The sequence below is a fragment of the Trachurus trachurus genome, assembly GCF_905171665.1.
Source record: "Trachurus trachurus genome assembly, chromosome: 8".
NCBI classification, from domain to species: domain Eukaryota; kingdom Metazoa; phylum Chordata; class Actinopteri; order Carangiformes; family Carangidae; genus Trachurus; species Trachurus trachurus.
In genome coordinates this window covers 8739838-8759596 of record NC_139905.1, presented here as the reverse complement: position 1 = coordinate 8759596, position 19759 = coordinate 8739838, and the positions used below count along the sequence as shown (strand labels likewise).

General features: G+C 41.3%; 1 protein-coding gene across 1 annotated transcript in view; it reads left to right on the top strand.

Moving 5' to 3' along the window:
* The window catches only part of kcnh6a (potassium voltage-gated channel, subfamily H (eag-related), member 6a), a gene marked incomplete at both ends in the record, with an annotated part of 41058 nt that overhangs the window by 5396 nt on the left and 15903 nt on the right, over positions 1-19759 (top strand). Inside the window, 5 exons of the mRNA XM_083977851.1 lie at positions 1936-2085; positions 2280-2383; positions 3872-4181; positions 6028-6230; positions 18465-18890. Of these exons, the coding sequence (XP_083833977.1) occupies positions 1936-2085; positions 2280-2383; positions 3872-4181; positions 6028-6230; positions 18465-18890 (1193 nt within the window). The remainder of the gene's footprint in view (positions 1-1935; positions 2086-2279; positions 2384-3871; positions 4182-6027; positions 6231-18464; positions 18891-19759) is intronic.

The following is a 19759-nucleotide window of genomic DNA, read 5'->3' as shown; positions in this document are numbered from 1 at the left end:
GGGGGTCCGCGCAGCAGTATTTGTCCATATGATGGTTGTGAATGGATACCACTTTTCTTCGTCCAAAAAGACACACCAAAAAACATCCAAATACCTCCATGCTGCTCGTCTGTAATGTCCCTCTTGTATTGAAGCCCTGACATGAGAAATTGTTCCGCCGGTGACACAGGAAGAGCAGTGAACTGAGACACTGGGAGCTTCCGCTACAAACAAGCTTAAAACATAGACTTATTAAATTTTTTTCTGAACAATTTCTCATGTCGGGGCTTCAATACAAGAGGGACATTACAGACGAGCAGTATGGAGGTATTTGGATGTTTTTTGGTGTGTCTTTTTGGACGAAGAAAAGTGAGCACCATTCACAACCATTATATGGACAAATACTGCTGCGTGGACCCCCCGTAACTCAGAGAAGGCACGGAGGACTCTGAAACTTCTCCCAGCCCTTAGTCGACATGAGGGTGAGTATAGATAATGAGTGAAATTTGAATTTTGCGTGAACTATCCGTTTAAAATGCAACAATCAGTGTTGAAGAAAGTAATCTCAGCCTGCTGTCTTCTTGTGTGGCAGACATTCATAGGCCCATTTTTTTTTTTTTTTACTCTTTTTGTAAAACCACTACAGTCGCTCCACAGTCTTGAAAATCAGTCTTCTTGTCAAATCAGGGTTTTGTAATCAGGCTTTAAAACCCGTTGTGTGTTCTTCTTGGCACTGAGTCGCCTCCCCGGTGAGACCGAGGCATCGTCTTCGTAATCTGGTGTTTAAACCCTGGTTCTCTTTCCTCCCATTTACCCTACTGGTTTGTAATCTAAATCTAAGTCCCTTCTCCAAACCTCACTGTGCTTCTTTTTTTTAATCTACAATATTTACTTTAAGTGCAAAAGCTTTGGTTTTGAAGAGATATGAGCTAACAAAGGAGAAAACAAGCAAGCAAGTGTAGAGAAAACACAAAAAGACACAACAGAGCACAGACGTTTTGATCCGCAATCATAGGCTGCTGCATGGCATTTATAACCGAGTGCTTCATGTTGACTTTCACCAGTCGCAGCAGCGTCTTCTCGATTCTTTGATCTGGTGAAACAAACACGCTGCTGCTGCTGCTGCTGCTGGGCTCAGGACGGTGACGTTTAACACCCATCATAAACCCAAACACATACAACAGTACACACTGTCACAAACACATGCACACACACACGCGTGTCTTTTGTTACTTTGGCCGTTTGGGCATGAGGAGTGCAGTCTAGAGAGCTGTTGTTGTCATGGAAATGTGATCAGCACGCCAGCTCAAATCCACTAAGCATCTATTTGTTTTGTCTCCTGCTTCCCACTGCGCCGCGCTCCCAATCTGAACAGGCACAGAAACATTTCTCAACCAGTGGAAACAAACGACGACAACGACGACTCATGGCAGAATAACTCTCTGACAGGCTGTTTTTTTTCTTCTTTTTTTTTACTCCTCACCTCCACCACCACTATATTTCCTGTCAGACAGCGTGTGTGTATGTGTGTGTGTGTGTGTGTGTGAATAGGACTGAATGCAGTGTGTATGTGTATCTGTGTGTGTGTTTGTCTGTTCTGCCCTGTCCCCCCGTATCTATTTTTAGACCACACTGATTGCAGTGTGAAGTTAGACCTGACGGAAGTGTTGCTCGTTTAACCTTTTTTAGCTTTTAGTGTCCCTGCTTTTCACCCCCCATTTCTCTCTCTTTCTCTCTTTCTTTCTTTCTTTCCCTCATGTTGTTTTTTCCCCCTGTAAAACCATGACCTCATAACGAAAAAAAAACAGATTGGATGTCCTGGGCCGTGTTTGTACATCGGGGGTATAGCTCAGTGGTAGAGCATTTGACTGCAGATCAAGAGGTCCCCGGTTCAAATCCGAGTGCCCCCTTCTTATAACCTATTATCTCTCTCTCTTTCTCTCTGTTTGTCCACAGGGACGTGCAGGCCTTGCCTCGTGGACGTCGTCCCCGTCAAAAACGAGGAGGGCAACGTCATCATGTTCATCCTCGACTTCCAGGAGTTAATTGATCCTACGCTGAAGAAATCCGGCCTGAGGCAGCGAGTCACCCAAGGATGGATTTACTGTAAAGACATCTACATTAATTCCATTGATTGATCCGTGTCACGTGACGTCACTCTGGTTGTTTTCATTACTCACTAAAACAGATGCATCATGCGCTGTGTGATGCTGTTGAAACACATTTTGATGAAACGGTCTGCCGGCCTGGGTTTTAGTCCTAAACAAAGACATTTAAACATGAATTGTTTTTCTCCTCAGGTCAGAATCGCAGGCTGAAGATGAGGCTGCCTGTGCTGCGCTCCATGCGACGAGCTTCACTCTCCAAAGATCAGTTTGAAGGAGTCGTGGTGGACTACCTGCAGGTGAGGTGGTGCACACACACACACACACACACACACACACACACACACACACACACACACACACACACACACACACACACACACACACACACACACACACACACACACACACACACACACACACACACACACACAGTTTCATGCATACTGTGGCTCTAGCGATCTGCTCTGCCTCTACACTGACACTTAAAGGGATAGTTCAACATTTTGGTAAATTGGACCATTGCCATAATCCCTATAGTCATAGCAGTAGGTTCGTTACCTTTAATTGTCGGTGCAAGCTATTTTTAGAACGGTGGGGCAGAGCCGTGAGCTGCTCAGAGCTACGCTACGGAGGCTAATGGGATTTCTTGGTTTCCCTCATCAAACTCATCAAATACACAATCCAACAACTCCAAAACGCTCTGGTGGACAAGTTGTGACCTGCACATTCACCACGCTATGAGATAATAACAGAACGTTTTGAGACAGTGTTGTGTTCGAGGAAAATTAATGCGAAACCACTGATGCGCGTTACCGTCAGGGGCAGTTTTTCAGCAAGCAGTCTCTGCATTTACCTCTAAAACAACTCTGTCTGATAACGTTCTGTTATTATCTCATAGCGTGGTGAATGTGCAGGTCACAACTTGTCCACCAGAGCGTTTTGGAGTTGTTGGATTGTGTATTTGATGAGTTTGATGAGGGAAACCAAGAAATCCCATTAGCCTCCGTAGCGTAGCTCTGAGCAGCTCACGGCTCTGCTCCGCCGTTCTAAAAATAGCTTGCACCGACAATTAAAGGTGACAAACCTACTGCTATGACTATAGGGATTATGGCAATGGGCCAATTTGCCAAAATGTTGAACTATCCCTTTAACTGCATATATGTGTGAAAACACCTGACAACCACATTATTCAGTGACAACAAACTCTTTTGATTTAGGCTTCAACTACACACAGAGTTAATTGTTTGACCGCCCGTCGTTGAGTTCATGTTGCTGCTCTCAGACTCTTCCTTCACTTCTGTTTAGACGTCTCTTGTGAGAAACTGTTTCCTAAAAACATCCATACCTGACACCGGAACCAAACTGGGCCAAACCCGGCCCCTGATTTACATGTTGACACGTATTTGGCAGGGATGAGACTTTCTTCTCTGCTGTGGTCGGACCTACTTTGTATTTCATGTAGCTGAATATGGATTTCTGAAATTCAAGATTCAAGATTCAAAATTTGTCTTTATTGATATTGTATCACAGAAATATACGACAAAATGTATGAATGTGCTCATGTAAGGTGCTTATAAAGGAAAAAAATACAAATAAAACATTCAAATACTGCAGCAGCCGTTCACACTATATGCAGACATACTGTATATGCACATGTTATGAATGTTGTGTTTGTATTTTAAGGCAGCCATAAACATCTGTTTTAAATGAATAAAATACAAGAAACAAATTATTTTATGTTATTGCATTTTATTTTATTTTTTGTATTTTAATTTCTTCGACAGCCCAACAGCGAGGACGTTCCTCTGAAAGAGTTTCGCATCCCGTCCAAGGAGAGCTGCATGCAGTCTGAGACCGAGGCTCTGATCGAGCAGGACCTGGACCCGCCCTCTCCCGCGGCCCAGTCGTCCACCAAGCGCCGCTCCCTGCTGACGGACCGGCTCGACCCCGTGATCTCTTTCCCCCGCGGGACTTTACCTCGGAGCTGCTCCCGGGACAGCGTGCGCAGCCTCCGACGAGCCTCGTCTCTGGACGACCTCGACGGCATCAGGGCGGAGTGGAACAGCCGACCCGGAGACGCCCGAACCAACAGCAGTGAGTGTAGAAGGGACATTAGGTCTCATTTATATCATGTATTTGTCTCTTCAAGAAGCTAAAAGATATTAATAATCCACATTTTCATTCAATTACACCATTTTATCCACATGTTTTGGTTTTGCTGATGATGTAAATTCATATGTGTACATCTCAAATAATAAAAAATAGGCCAAATGTAGGAGATGAAATGTGACAGAGAAATTAATCATCATACTATCAACTCAATGCATTTTCAAAACAGAGCTCTGATCTGACATATATTGTTTATTTATTAAGATTACTGATAATCACATTAATAACCAACTTGAGAAGCATTACAAATGGACACTAACAGTACTTTGATGTCATTAACAACTGGGTTTAAGGGAAATGTCTTCATTTTTGTGACGGAAATTTAGTTTAGTTTATTTATTTGCACCATAAAAAATAAGGACAATTACAAAAACAGAAATGAAACAAGAATAGTAAGTGCAGGAGAGGTTGAAAACCCTATGAAAAACACAAAAACAGCAAGCAATACAAGTGCCTATTTATAACAAAAAGAGTCAAAATAAAATTATGGGTGTGTGTATTAATGTTAAATAATAGGCTTTATGCACAACTCCACTACTTCCTGAACTTAAACAAGCTCTTTTATTTCCTGTCTTACATTATTGGACAAACTGATTAATCCAGGTGTGTCTGAGTAGTCACAATGGTCAGACACACCTGGATTAATCAGTTTGTCCAATAATGTAAGACAGGAAATAAAGGAGCTTGTTTAAGTTCAGGAAGTAGTGGAGTTGTGCATAAAGCCTATTGTGTTTGAGAACTGTGTTTAACCAAAACATCAGATAATCACTGTGTTTTGGTTCATCACTGTTTTGCTTGCAAACAAAATATATATGAAGCTGATCAGAGTCCAATTTAAATCATAAAATCTCAAAATTGTCATTTATTATAGGTTATTTTGTGGGTTAATTAACTAAACCCACTTATTTACATCAGATGAAGCATTAGTGTTTTCTTATGGTTACATGCAGTTGAGTTTAACAAACTCCTGCTCACCAGTGAAAACAAGTATTTCCCAGGGTCATGGTGTGTAATATCTGTTGCAGGGATTAAAACACGTTAAAAAACCAACAACAACTATAATTTTAAAAAAAAGCTAGTGACAGATTTTCTCCACCTCGACAATAACAACGACGACGTCCCACTGGAAGAATCTAAAGTGTTTGTTTGTGTCGGACGGAGACGAAGCTCAGATCTTCTCTCTGACATTCATAACACACGGAGCTTCAGCGTGAGCACGTGCAGCCGCCTCATGGTTGTTCCAGCGGAGATGAACTGATCAATCCCTCTGCCAGTGTGTGCGTGTGTGTGTTTGTGTTAAAATTGCTCATCACTGCACATCTGTCCTCCTCCTCTCTCCATGTCCCTGGGGAAATATTTTGTGAGGAAACTATATATTTATATATATATACGTATACATGTAGAGGACACAGTTTCAACCCTGTATCTCTCACCCTGTCTGTCGCATCCTCTTTCATTTTCACCATATTTGAACGTCCATCTGTGTCTCTGAGGCGAAACGCAATCTGTCCCGCCGAGGCCAAGAACAAGCGACTGAGAAAGAAGAAAAACAGTTTTTATTTGTTTTAAAGTCTGGTTATGCTCATTATGTCCTTCAAGTCTGCTCTTTATGAGCTGCACTGGCGGGAACGTTTTAAAAAATGTCATGTCATGTTTACTTTTCAGATATTAGGATTTATTTTTACCACATATAGTCTAATTCCCCCTCCTGGTCTCTAAAGTTATGAGTTGGTAACCGTTCTCTCTCTCTCTCTCTCTGTGTGTGTTGCAGACTTGAAGCCCAGCGCTCTGAACTCCACGTCGGACTCGGATCTGATGAGACTCAGAACCATCGGCCGAATCCCTCAGGTCACGCTCACCTTCGGCTCGGATCGGATGAGACCGCCTTCGCCCACAGAGATCGAAATCATCGCGCCGAGCAAGATAAAAGACCGCACGCAGAACGTCACAGAGAAGGTCACTCAGGTCACACAGGTAGGACGAATCCCTCGCAAAGAGATGATGAATCTTTATTTCTTGCAATTACTGGGGCCCTACATTTAGTTTTCCTCATTTTTGATTACTGAAAGGTTTTTCTTTTGAAGAAAAGTCTCCTGAACTGCTTTTATGTTTGAAAACACTTCACCTGTTGTGATTAAATAGGACCATCGCTCAGTGTTTGTCTCTTTTGCATAATGTTGCAAATGTTAACATCGGATGTGAAAAAGTAATTTTAAAACAGATTGAAATCCACAATACTTGTTTTTCTTAACACTGGAAAAAATATCTGTACATGTGATGAGATGGTTTTACTTTTTCAAGTCGGATAGAAAGGTTTCCATTGGCCTGTCCATTACTGCTCTGGTCTCGTGGTTGTTTTCTCAAAGAAATTAGCTCAGATCTCAGCTATAGGTTTGTCCTCATGTGCTCATTCTTCCAACATTTTGCAAATTGAAGTAGCGGATTATATGTTTTAGCCCTTGGTACATCACTCGTTTTCTATTGACTAAGAAAAGCTACAAGTTCAGCATCAAAATGTATTCCTTTACTCAACAAGAGAAGGGTAAAGAACCACTCCTCTTCTGTTTCAATTGCTTCTCTTTTTTTCCCAGCATGCTAACCCGTTAGTTCTGCCTTCATAATACATTGTGACACACTGTAATGATGGCTGCACCAGTCTTAGCTCTTGTTTCAAGGTTCAAGGTTTCTTTATTAGTACCAGACGGTAAATTTGTTGTGCAAACGGGACCTCAGCAATCCCAATATAAAAAGACATTAGACATCGTGGCAGACAATCACACAGAAGAACAACACAACGATAGAAGACAATCACGTAAAAGGCCACGCCCCCTTGTTGTTGTTGTGTGGTATATTGTTCTTTGAACAACTTAAAAGAACCTAACATAAGATTTTCCCTACTCCCCTTAAGAGAGTGGGACAGGAAAAGAAGAGATTTATGGCTTCAGGCCGTACGAAGAATGGACAAAAATGGCAAGCCGTGGGACCCGGCTAGTCCACATGTGCTTGTGTGGTAAACCATTCAGGGGGGGCGACCGTCATTCCGAAGGTCCGCTATTCCGAAATTTTCCGAAGGTCTGTTCTACAATTGTACATAATGTGTGGGCTAATATACAAGGAAAAAAAAAACTACACATGTTACAGGCTTCGATCCCTGGCCGCCCGCACCCGAGGTAACTGTTCTAACCATTGCACTGTGGCGGCAGTTGATTGATGTGTATCACTCAGCATTATATACCGCATATACCGTAGGATTTATGGACATACCTTCCCTAAATGTTCAATTTTTTTGGTGATATAGCTGTCTGCCTGACAAACTTTAGCTATTGCAGGAGGTTTCCAGGCCGGTTAATGTTAGATAGGCGAAATCAAGACGGAGTACAGCGGGATTTGTATTTACCGCCAGTCAAAGGCAGCAGTTTGTTTTCACCGGAATGGGGGCGTGGCCTCACTTGCTACTGTCATGTATCCCAAAAAATAAATATAGTCATAGAAAAGTGCTTTAACATCTCCCTGGATCTGACTAAAGTTCAATATGAACAAAGTCACCTTGTGGCCTTACTATTCAGCATTACAATTGCTGTGGGTACGAAACTACTTCTGTACCGTTTTGTCCTACCACAAAACGACAGACAGTTTGTATATTCTGGTATTTTCTGCTTCGGCCCGTCTCATAACTTTCTTATTGAGACTCTCTGTAGTTGTATGTATTATAACCTCTTGTCTTGAAATGAAACGATACCACAAGTAGCTCCTTTTTAGGTTGATTTTCTACTGAATGGATTTTTTACAGTGTTGGCCTCTGAGCGTGCACACTCCACCTTCCCACCGCCGTCATCCCGGTCGGTGCGTTCAGGTTCTGGGACGTGACATCACATCAGTTACGTGTGTGTAACCGGTGTTTTTGCTTCAGGCTCGAATACCGAAGAAGCTAAAAGACGTCGTGTGCGGTCGCAGGGTGAGAGTGTGAGAGAATAGTCTCACCTCAGGTGTGACATCCACGGCACCGGCAGCAGAACGCACCCGTCAGCCACCTGTCATCGCACCACGCCGTCTCTGTGTACATGTGTGTCGCACTACACAACACACACACAACAATGAAACACTGGAAGAAGAACTGCAATGGAAAAATACTGCAGTGAAAATAGAGTAATTAGATATTAACAGTAAAATGTTCTGAGATATTGACACAGTGAGAGAGATTTATTTTGAGTTTTATTATTATCTGTGTCTCTGCTTTATGAGAAAATCCTTTAATGACATTCAAACCTTTATTTATTCAGGCAATCCAGTTGAGAGCAAGTTCTCTTTTTCAATGACACCCTGATTACAAGATTAAAAAAACTGAACAAAACATTAATGATGGCTTTTTGGAAATTTTCTTTTTTACGAATTTACATATTTCAGAATCAGAAATTAGCTCTCATCGCCAAATGTTCGTGGCACTTTTTTTAGGTGGTGTATTTGTAAAGAACTAGCAGAAAGCAGAAAGTACAAATACAAAATAATTTAACAACTAAATAAAACTAAAGAATAAACTATACTAAACAACATATTAAAGAGGAATTATACAAGTCCAGTCGCTTTTCACTGTTTCGCTAACCCTCCTCTCGGCCATGTGCATTTGTTTACAACGAAGCCGGCGATAAGGCAATTAGAGCGGTACATAACGTTATATATTATATACGTGTTACAACATGTATATTTGTGTAGTTTTATCCGTCATAAACAAGAGATTACGGGTTACAGGGCGCGTTTGTGTGGCGGTGCCACATAAACGACAGCTGGGACACCGGGTCGCTTTATTCATTTATTTAACCATCACAATTACTCCTAAGCTGTTTAATTAAGGTAAAAATGTTGCATAGTTCCTCTTCTGCTGTGCAGTACAGTTGGACACAGTGCGATGTTCAAGCATCCAGGGAAACTATCCAGTTGTGTTACTGGAGGGGAGGGGTTGGGGGTCTCTGGTTTGAGTTCATCAAATGGATGAGATGGAGAGTTTGAGTCCAGGGTGGGACAGATCAGCCACAGTCTCCTCCCTTTTCCTGATGAGACGGCCGATCACAGCTGCTCACCTTCTCTCGTTTGTTCATTTATTTACAAATCATTTTAAAATCCAAAATCAAATTTAATTTCATAATATACAGCAGACATGATGGAGGGGGCCCAAAACATCAAAAACAACAATACAATATATATTAAGTAAGGTAATTTCTTAAGTACAAAGAGTATAAAGTTGTCTCGGTTGTATATAAAATTGTAAAAGGTTAAATCATGTAAAATCTGGATCTGATGCAACAATATTAACCTGGAGAAAGTCATAAAAACATGTGATATCCTGTAATAACTCAGTTCATTGTTTGTTTGTGTGTTTGTTTGGTGGAGGTTGGAGCTGCAGTCAGTCACTGTGGGGCTTCCTCAGTGCATCATCACATTAACCCAGTTTTATCTGTGGGGTTTCCACAACGGCCAGACGACTGTGTGTGTTTTTGGGTCAGTTCGTCTCTTTGATTGTCTGTTTGTCAGTGTGACTCCCAGAGTATTCCCTAAAAGAATCTGATTTAAAGTAATAGTCTTATTTGAATTGACCTCAAATCATTATTCCTTAAATGCTCATCCTCCAAAATGTGTGTTCTGTTTATTATGAATGGAAATCTTATCCCTTATTCCTCATGAGACCGTCGTACAACTGATGAGTCCTCGTGTGGTATCGACAGCCGGCCGTGACTCAGAGTGGAAGTCGAACAGGAGGCTGCCGCTTCCTCACACTTATTTCTTCTCGTTATCTCCACTCTGCTGACGTCACAGATTTGGATAAAAAGAAAGTGGACGTTTCTCTGTGTTTGTGTTGCAGCCGAGTGTTTGACTAACAGCTATCTGTCTGACATGTCTCTGTGGACAAGACCACACACGCTCGTCCTTGTCATGAAAACAGTTCAGTGTTGAGTCTTTAAACCTTTTTTTTTTTCTAAATGAAAACATGAGATGTTTTGACTGGTTGTTTGACTTCCAGAGGAGATCCACTTGTTTCAAGGGCTTTTACTGTAAGTGTTGGAAATTCATGGAGAAGTGTGTTCAATCTGACAGCTGCTGCAGATACTATTTTGTTTTTAATTCAGTGTGATGTATCGTGGAGAGATTTAGGGAGGAAGGGTTCCTTAATTTTAACAATTAATTGAAATTCAAACAGCAATAGAAGCTTTTGTGGGGAAAAGAAGTGATAATGTGTGATTTAAAGCATTAACAGATTAAGCAGACCTTATCTCAGCAGGTGGAGAGTTCAGCAACTCAGACAGTGCAAACGCTCGATAGCTCTTATTAACTGAAGGTGAACTGGGAAGAAGCAGAAGACGACTTCCTTCCTCCTGATCTGAGAGGGCGACAGGGCTCAACAGGGACTTTACAAGTTATTAAAAACATTTTAAAATCAATATTAAAAGTCATATTTATCCATAGAAAGAGGGGAGGGCAAGGCATCTTTATTTATATAGCACATTTCATACCAAGGGGCAACTCAATGTGCTTATTATATTCTGTGTTATTAAAATAACACAGAATAGTAAAGATTATAAACATCAAACATACAGTTAAAAGCAAGAAAAAAAGAATATTAAAACAATTAAGAGGACTTACAATGCAAATCCAAAATTACGATTTAAAGTTCCTTAAACCTTAAAAGTGTTTACAGTTGGGGCTGGTTTCAGTTCTGCTGGTTTGTTCCAGTTGTGTGCAGCATAAAAGCTAAATGCTGCTTCACCGTGTCTAGTCTGAACTCTGTGCTCCACTATCTGACCATTCATGTCATTCATGTCTTTTGGACCTGAACCATTCAGTGATTTGTAGACCAGTATAGCAGAACTTTACAATCTATTCTGTACCCGACGGGGCGCCAATGTAAGGTCTTACTGTAAGAACTGGGGTGATGTGATCTGATCTCTTTGTTCTGGTTAAAACTCGAGCTGCAGCTGTTTGATGACAGTAGTCGAGTCTATTGGAGATGAAAGCATGAATCAGCTTCTCCTGATCTGTTTGGGACATGAAGCTCTTCATTCTGTTCTGTTCTCATGTTCTTAAAGTTGATAAAAGGATGTTTTGGTGACTGAATTGATGACTTTGATATGACTGTTGAAGGGAAATCCTGTGAGACCCCCAGTGCACAAAGAGCGTGTAAACATTTCAGAATTTAATTTTAGTTTCCTGATATCAAACAAAAACTAACATGTGTGTTGCATGTGATGTCAGTGGAGACGGTAGCTAGGCAGCAGCACAGAGCGGGTGGAGGGTGGAGGGACCAGCTGAGTGTGTGAGGATGCATATGGAGATAGTGTTGGTGAGTGAGTGTGTGTGTGTGTGTCACAGACTGTCTGTGGGAGTGCTCATGCAGAGGTTCTGGTGAGATGTCGTTATGAAAGCGAGTAAAAAAAAAAAAAGGGGGCGGCGGCCGTGAAGCTATTGAGCGGCGCTCGTTGGCTGGACGCTGCTGTGACCTTGGCCTCTGGAGCTAATGGAAGTGGAGGGCAGCGGCCGTGCTCCCTGTGCATCTGTCAGCCCTCCAACTCATACACACACGCACATATACACACACATTAACAATTAACACACGCACACACTCCAGCCGTCTTCACAGGTTTAGTTTTTATCCTGCAATGCAAAAACTCAAAATCTTACCAAGTATATTTGTCTTATTTGTAGTCAAAATGTCATTTCTAGTCAAAACAAATCTCATTATAATTAAAATAAGACTAATCACATTAAAAAGTAGCTTTACTTTTTACTTCTTTCAAGCATATTTTCACTTGAAATAAGTAGAAAAATCTTCACTGGCAGATTTTTCTACTTATTTCAAGTGAAAATTAGTTTGAAACAAATGAAAATGATCAAAAACAAGTTAATTTTTAGGTGATGATTCTTATTTTAAGTGAAAAGAGTTTAGTTTTGACGAGAAATGAGACATTTGACAAGAAGTAAGACAAATATTCTCGGAAAGATTTTGAGTTTTTGCAGTGTGTTAACTTACAACTGTGTGTCACCATCGCGTGCTCGTAGATGAGTGTCAGGTCAAAGGCCGCGGCGATCGATCAGACGATCAATAACCACATCAAAGAATTATCACGTCATTAACTTAGACTAAATCTCTAAACATAACGTCGCCTTCATTGTCGGTGGCGCGGCTCCGTTATACAATAAAAAGTTTTCGTTATCCCGCCTTTGTAATTGGATTTCGATTGGCACCTTACAAAAAGGGAAATGAAGGTTGTCATTGATCGCTGCTCGCATTGATTTGTCTGCATAACATGAAGCACACAGTGTGATTGACTAGACTGCAGCTTGTAAAAGACAGATAATTGTAGAAAAGCACACTGTAACTGTGTGTGTGTGTGTGCATACAGTACATGTGTGTGCATGTGTGTGCATGTGTGTGTTTTGCAGGGAAGCAGAAGTGTGTTTATGTGGTGCCCCCTGGCTTTGAACGAGCTCACAGCAGGAGAGAAAAGAGAGAAATCTGCATGACCTTTGTATCGACTGGTGTTTTACTTTAACAGTAAAGTCCACCTTAACTGTGTTTGTGTGTGCGTGCACTTTAAAGTGTCTGTGTGCTCATGTTCAAACCCAGAAGAGATTTATATTTGTATTCAACTCTTTAATCTAGAGAAGAATTAACTGACTAACAAGATGAATATCTAATAAAATGTAATTCTTGAATATGTGTGGATAAGTGCTCTGCATTAAACATCATCATTAATATGAATATTGTTTCCATTCTTGTAAAAAAACAAAAAAACAATTGAACCAACATAAAAAAGACAATCCAACGGTCCTCTGAGTGAAAATGAAAGTTGAACTAAATTAAACGTTGAACTCTTCCTGTCATAAATATAAAGTGCGAGTAGCTGCAGAGCTGTTGCATGCAAAAAGGAGGTGGCACAGTTGTGAGAGACCGTCCTCCAAAAAACAATAGAAAGTAATATACTGTCAATATATTGTATTTCTGTTTGAAACAATGTCCATCAGTGACTCTGAGCAGCTCACAGGAAACCAGATGACTTCAAAATAAGATTCATACGAACCTTTTACATTACATTCTTCATATGAAATTAAGTTAAGATTCCTTTATTTGTCCCACAGTGGGGAAATTTGTGCAGCAGCAATAGCCAATAGCAACAGTATAAAAAAAAAAGAAGAGAAACAGAATAAGACAAGAAGAATATAAACATCATCATAAGTTATAAAAACGATAAAAAAAAAGTGCTGCAATAGTCCGAGTTGGGGATAAATCAGTAAATATGCAATAATTTTCAAACTTAAGTAACTCACAGTAACTTGACTTGTGGCTGCAGGATAAATATAATAACAGGAATATTTTAGATACTTGTTGTTTTCTTATAGTTGAGCACAAGTCATGTGTCAAAAAAGAGTTTTATAAACGACTTTAAGGACTTTAAAACCTTTTATTTCGTCTTTTATTTTGATACATTCATTCAAAAATATCTGGTTTAGGATCGGCTTTGATGCTTTGACCTAACGCAGCTGTTGCTTATCGGGTGCCAGTGTGTGTGTGTGTGTGTGTGTGTGTGTGTGTGTTTGTATTTGTGTGTGTGTGTGTGTGTGTGTGTGTGTGTGTGTGTGTGTGTCGTCATCCATACAGCCTCGGGACCTTTTTTTTTTCATGTAGTTTGAAAGAGGATCCCACAGTGAGGGCTGGGCTACAGCAGGGAGGATGAGAGAGGGAGGGAGGGAGGGAGATAGAGACGAATGGACAGAGGTCGCCTTCTCTCCCTCTCTTTTCTCTCTCTTTTCTCTCTCTCTTTCTCTCTCTGTCTTGCTCTCTCTCTCTCTCACCGTCTTAGTCTTCTCCTGTTGTTTACCCCGTGGCGCCGCAGCATGAGCTTCAAGCAGAAACTTCAGCCTGTGAGTGTTTCAGCTTTTTTTTTAACGTGTCGCTCCTCAAACTCCTCAGCTCCTCCTCCTCTGTTCGTTCATCACCGTCATCCTCTTTTTCCTTTCTTTCCTTCCTCTCCTCCTTCTTCACCTTTCCCATCTTCATCTTCATCCTCCACCTCAGCCTTCCTCTTCCTCTTCCTGTCGCTGTAACTGCACAGGTGAGCAGTGTGTCACCTTCGTCATTGTTTTAAATGAACACGTGTCCTAAACTTTATGCAGCTGATTTCGCTCTCGTACTGATCTGCATCTGCATTCGAGTCGTTCATGTTTTATTTTTTATTTTTTGCTGATGTTTGAAGAACAGAAACAGATGTTGTGCTGATGTTTTGAGCTGAATAAGGCAGGAGAAAGATGCACGGGCTGATAAGTTTAACTCTTTATACGCTTATTTGCTCATATTTCACATGTTAAAATTGTATATATATAAAAGATTTTGCACTTTTTAGTGATAATAAAAGTAGGATTATTACTATTCATAGCATAAAATCTGCAGTTTTTATGTTTGTGAATATTTATCTTGCCCTAGAAACAGCTCTTTGCAGCAGTTTCATGTATTTCACACTTTCTGTCATGATTTATTTGCCGTTCAGCTCTTCGTTTGTCACATGTTTTTCTCTGTCGTCTTTTGAGTTGTGTTAATATATATAAAAAGCACAGTGAACTCTTCCCTTCATAATGACAAAGTGAGAGAGTCGCTGCAGAGAGCTGTTGCGTGCAAAACCAGAGGTGGCAGTTGTTCGTTATGAAACAGAGCTGTGGACCAACGTCGATACCGTAAAATTTTGTGGATGAGTGAACCTCGCTCCGTGTGTTTACATTCTCATTACTGTGTTGTCTTTTTGCATCTGTTCAGCTGCGATGGTCAGTCGCCGATACGCACACGACAGCGCAGCAGCAGCAGCAGCAGCAGCAGCAGCAGCAGCAGCAGCAGCAGCAGCAGCGGCCGCAGGTTGTTGTGTCAGAGCCATTCAATAAACCTCGCACGGTTTTTTCCCCAAACCTTAACCCTGTTTCCAGCCACCGTGCGCTCATCATCGCTGCTGGTCGGCATCATCAGTAAAAGCAGCAGCAGCAGCAGCCAACATCTGTCTGTCTGTCTGAGTGGGTTATTCCCAGTGAACATCAAACCTCCCTGCTGCTTCTCTTTTTCCTACTTTCTCTCCTTTTTTAACCAAATATGGCCAAATAGTGCGTATTTAGTAGCTGTTTAAATGCAGCACTTTGTCCTTTCTCCTTTGACTATTTCTGTCTGCTGTTTTGATCTCAGCTGGGAGAGTGGAAAGAAACTGTATTTTTATTTATTCTGTTGTTGAGGGGGGGAGAGGCAAGAGGTTCAGTCTATATAGTTAATCTCAGCTTGTGGCCCCAAGTGTGAGAGTATTATTATAAGTGTTTGTTTGTTGAGCTGCTGCAGCTACAGGTCCAGCTTCAGCCTCGACCGTGACCACGATCATGCAAACTGAAATGCAAACGAGGGTCTAACCACCGGAGGAGTTTTGAGGAGATGGAAGAACAACAAAGCACTGGGAGTATTATTCATACAGGCAGAGTTGGAGTCGGTGCATCAGAAAGGAGAGCAGTCCTGACCTCGTAGTTAACGAGAACTAACTAAAATCACTCCTGCTTGTTGTGCAAATCAATGCCTGCACTCATTCTGGTCCACGATTGACCAGAACTCAGATAAAACAGGAGGTCACATGGTGATGGAGGGAGGCAGGTGAGAGAGAGAGAGACAGAGACAGAGGGAGGGAGAGGACAGAGCTGCACAGAGACGCTGTCAGAGCTGGATCTGAGGTTTCTGAGCAGGAAAGGTGAGATGAGTGCAGCTCGGTGGGCAGGTAGGGCTGCAGCGGAGGGGGCAGAGACGCTTCCTCTCTGCTGCCGCCGCCGCTGTGGTGAAGGAGAGCAGGATAAGAACGTGGACACGGAGCCTCTCATTGTGGTACCGGTCAGTGGGATCCTAATAAGGTCATGAATGGGCCACTGTTTTTGTGTTTTTTGGTCTGGTTGTTATCATTAGTGTCATCAGTTGGTGAGATTTGCATGTTGTTGTTGTGCTGCGTCTCTTCCCGTTCTTCTTGTTGCTGCAAAACCTGGTCTGAATATGTTTGTTGTTTCCTGTTGGTGCAGAATATTATAGACTAAAGTCTGATCATATGTTGTGTGCATATGTTGTGTTGCAGCCACTAATTCATGCACATTGCACACACGTTTTCCCTGCACAAATTAACAGATGTTAATCAGGATATTTTTGTTGCACCTCGAGCGAAGTGTCAGGTTTGGTTTAGAATGGATGTTTTTTATATCTGTGCATGAAAAGAGACGTGTGAACATGTGAAGTTTCACTCACAAGCTCGGTAAAGTAGTTTATTATCTGCTCTGAGCCTCCAAATGAACCTAATAAGGCAGGTTGCTGGTGACAGTAAGTCAACATTTCCCTGTTGTCTGCAGCTCAAAATGCGCTTCCTGTGAGGCTTTTATTCTGAAGCAGCTGCATTAAGTGATGAATTTGGATTAACAGCATGTTGACATGACAACTTGTCCCTGTAACGCTGCTGTTTCCCCCCAAACTTCAGCTTCAGAGTTGGTCGATAAAAAAAACCCTTTGGCGGTCGGTTTTTACAGTAAATGCATCACTGATAATAAATTAAGTTAAATGAGGAAACAAGAACTTGTAGCAGCTCTGGTTTCTCAAACCCAAATCGTCAATATCTCTCTGTTTATCTGTGATATCACATAATAAAACAATACAATCTGCACATTTCATGGTATTTACATACAAAGCGAAAGCTGGGGAGTGATTAACGCTGCAGGGCATGAATAATAAACCTCATCTGGAGAATTAAAACCTGCTGAAAAATTTAAACTCGTGAAAAATTAAACCTGTAGCTATATTTAGTTAATTATATCTAAATGGTAATTATAATTAGGAATCACTGCAGGCCAATTACTGAACCTTTCACAGCCTTTGGAGTATGTAAGTCACCTGCTCTCCTTCACTTGCTTTTGTATTTTCCATTTCCTGAGAGATAAATCTGGGAATCAGAGATGGACAGAGTACTCGACCTCAGGACTTGAGTAAGAGTACAAATACTACTGGTCAAAATTTACTCAGTTACAAGTAAAAGTAGCTCAGTCAACATGTTACTCGAGTAAGAGTAAAAAAGTACTTGCTTTTAAAGGTACTTATGTATCCAAAAGTACATGCTTTTAAATTTACTTTAAAGCAGAAGTAAGCGATCCGGTCGTTTTGGCTAATGCTGCGTTCCAGGCCGGCTTTTGAAACCGTAAATTACAGCTTCAAGTCACAACTTACGATTTTGTAGCGTTTCAGGCAACCCACTCGTGTTTCTCCGACCTGTTTTACCTGTGAAAGTCACTATAACGGCCACTCGTAACTTCTGACCCGTGAACTCGTACCAGATCAAACTGGTACAACTTCACAGGTAGGAAAAACACGAGTTACGAGTTTCCTTGAACGCACCATAAGAGTCCTCGTCCCTACGTCACCACATTCATGGCGTCCCTTGGCTGCACACACAGCCCTGCGTGCCGTTCTCTCTCCTCATTGGATAAAAACTGTAGGATACGATAAATGTTTTCTCCTCGGCTCAGAGCAGAGCAGAGGGACTGACAGACCCGTGTTTCAGTCCAAACACTCTATGTAAGTGATTGCTGTCGGAAGATATAACTATTTAAGACTTATATTAACACAAATATATCGCTTACTTCTGCTTTAAGTATCCAAAAGTACATGCTTTTAAATTTACTTTAAGTAAAAGTAAGAGTAAATTTCTTATTTTTCACATCAATTAATTACTATAATTTATTCTAAATGAATTTAAGGACCTTTTAACTCTTGTTTCTGAGAATTAACTCTTTGAAACCAGCTGCACTGATGTGCTGCTTTTAGGGGTTAGGGTTTCCTTCTTTGACAAACACAGCTTGTGTCCAATAGGATTTTAGAAAAAAAAAGAAAGAAAAAAGAGCAGACCTGAAAGTAACGAGTACTTTTCAGTCTTCCTAGAAATTAACTCGAGTAAAAGTAAAAATATTTGTCTTGCAAATGTATTCAAGTAAGAGTAATAAGTACCAAAGAAATCTAATACTAATACTCAAGTAAAGTACAAATCCTCTGCATATGTACTTAAGTACAGTACTCAAGTAAATTTACTCCGTTACTGTCCACCACTGCTGGGAATTGGACGATAAACTGTGAACTTCCTGTGAGGTAAACTGACATCTCGTCTGTCCCTGCATCCTCAGGTGTTGTCCCTCGGCGCTGACGTCCTGCCCGAGTACAAGCTGCAGGCCCCACGCATCCACAAATGGACGATCCTCCACTACAGCCCCTTCAAAGCGGTGTGGGACTGGGTCATCCTGCTGCTGGTCATCTACACCGCCATCTTCACGCCGTACTCGGCCGCCTTCCTGCTGAACGAGGTGGAGGACGAGCGGCGGAGGACGTGCGGCTACACCTGCAACCCGCTCAACGTGGTGGACCTGGTGGTGGACGTCATGTTCATCGTGGACATCCTCATCAACTTCAGGACCACGTACGTCAACCAGAACGACGAGGTGGTCAGCCACCCGGGACGCATCGCGCAGCACTACTTCAAGGGCTGGTTCCTCATCGACATCGTGGCCGCCATCCCCTTCGACCTGCTCATATTCCGCTCCGGGTCCGAGGAGGTGAGAATATTCTTCTTTTTTTTAATATATTTATTATTTTTCCTTTTACAAAGCATTTTATAAAGTAACACAACATGAACATGGGGTGTTTTCTGTCACAATATTACAGCAAAGTGTAATTAACCAATCAAGTACAACTTGATATAGAGAAGAAACGTAAACAAAAGAAGGGCGTTTCAGAGAAATGTACATTTTCCATTGCTTCCAGATGTCATTGAATTTGGATTGCTGGAGCCTCATTGAAAAAGTGATTCTTTCCATTACATACACATCATAAATAATATCATACCATTCATCTATCTGGCTTGAGCCATTTCTTTGTAATTGCTTTTCTAACAGCTAGACTCAGTATTCCAAATAAATATTTATTTTTCACACTTACATTCGCTGTGTGTACAAGACCAAAAAGACGTTCGTCCTAGTTAAATGTGATGACAGTACCAAATATTGTTATTAGTTCTTCTGAGTAAACCTTGCGCCAGAAAATATTTATTTTTGGACAGGCCCAGAACAAATGGTAGTGATTGGCTTCCTGAGAACGACACAACCTCCAACAGCTAGAAGATCCTGTATGGTAGCCATGCTGAGCAGGTGTAATGAAATACCTAATGAGACACTTCCAGCCGAAAGATCTCCATGTGTTTGAGCATGGAGAATATTCTTTATTACTATTATTATTATTATTATCATCACAGATTACATTACACAGCTGACATCGATCTTCGTTCACAGTTATTATCAAGAAAAAATGTCAAAAATATGCATTATGCAAACGTGTAGTCTTGAATAAAGTGCTGAAAACAAGAACCTGATACAATGCAATTCCCATATTGCAGTCGCTTTGAGTCAGTGCAGTGTGCAAAATATAT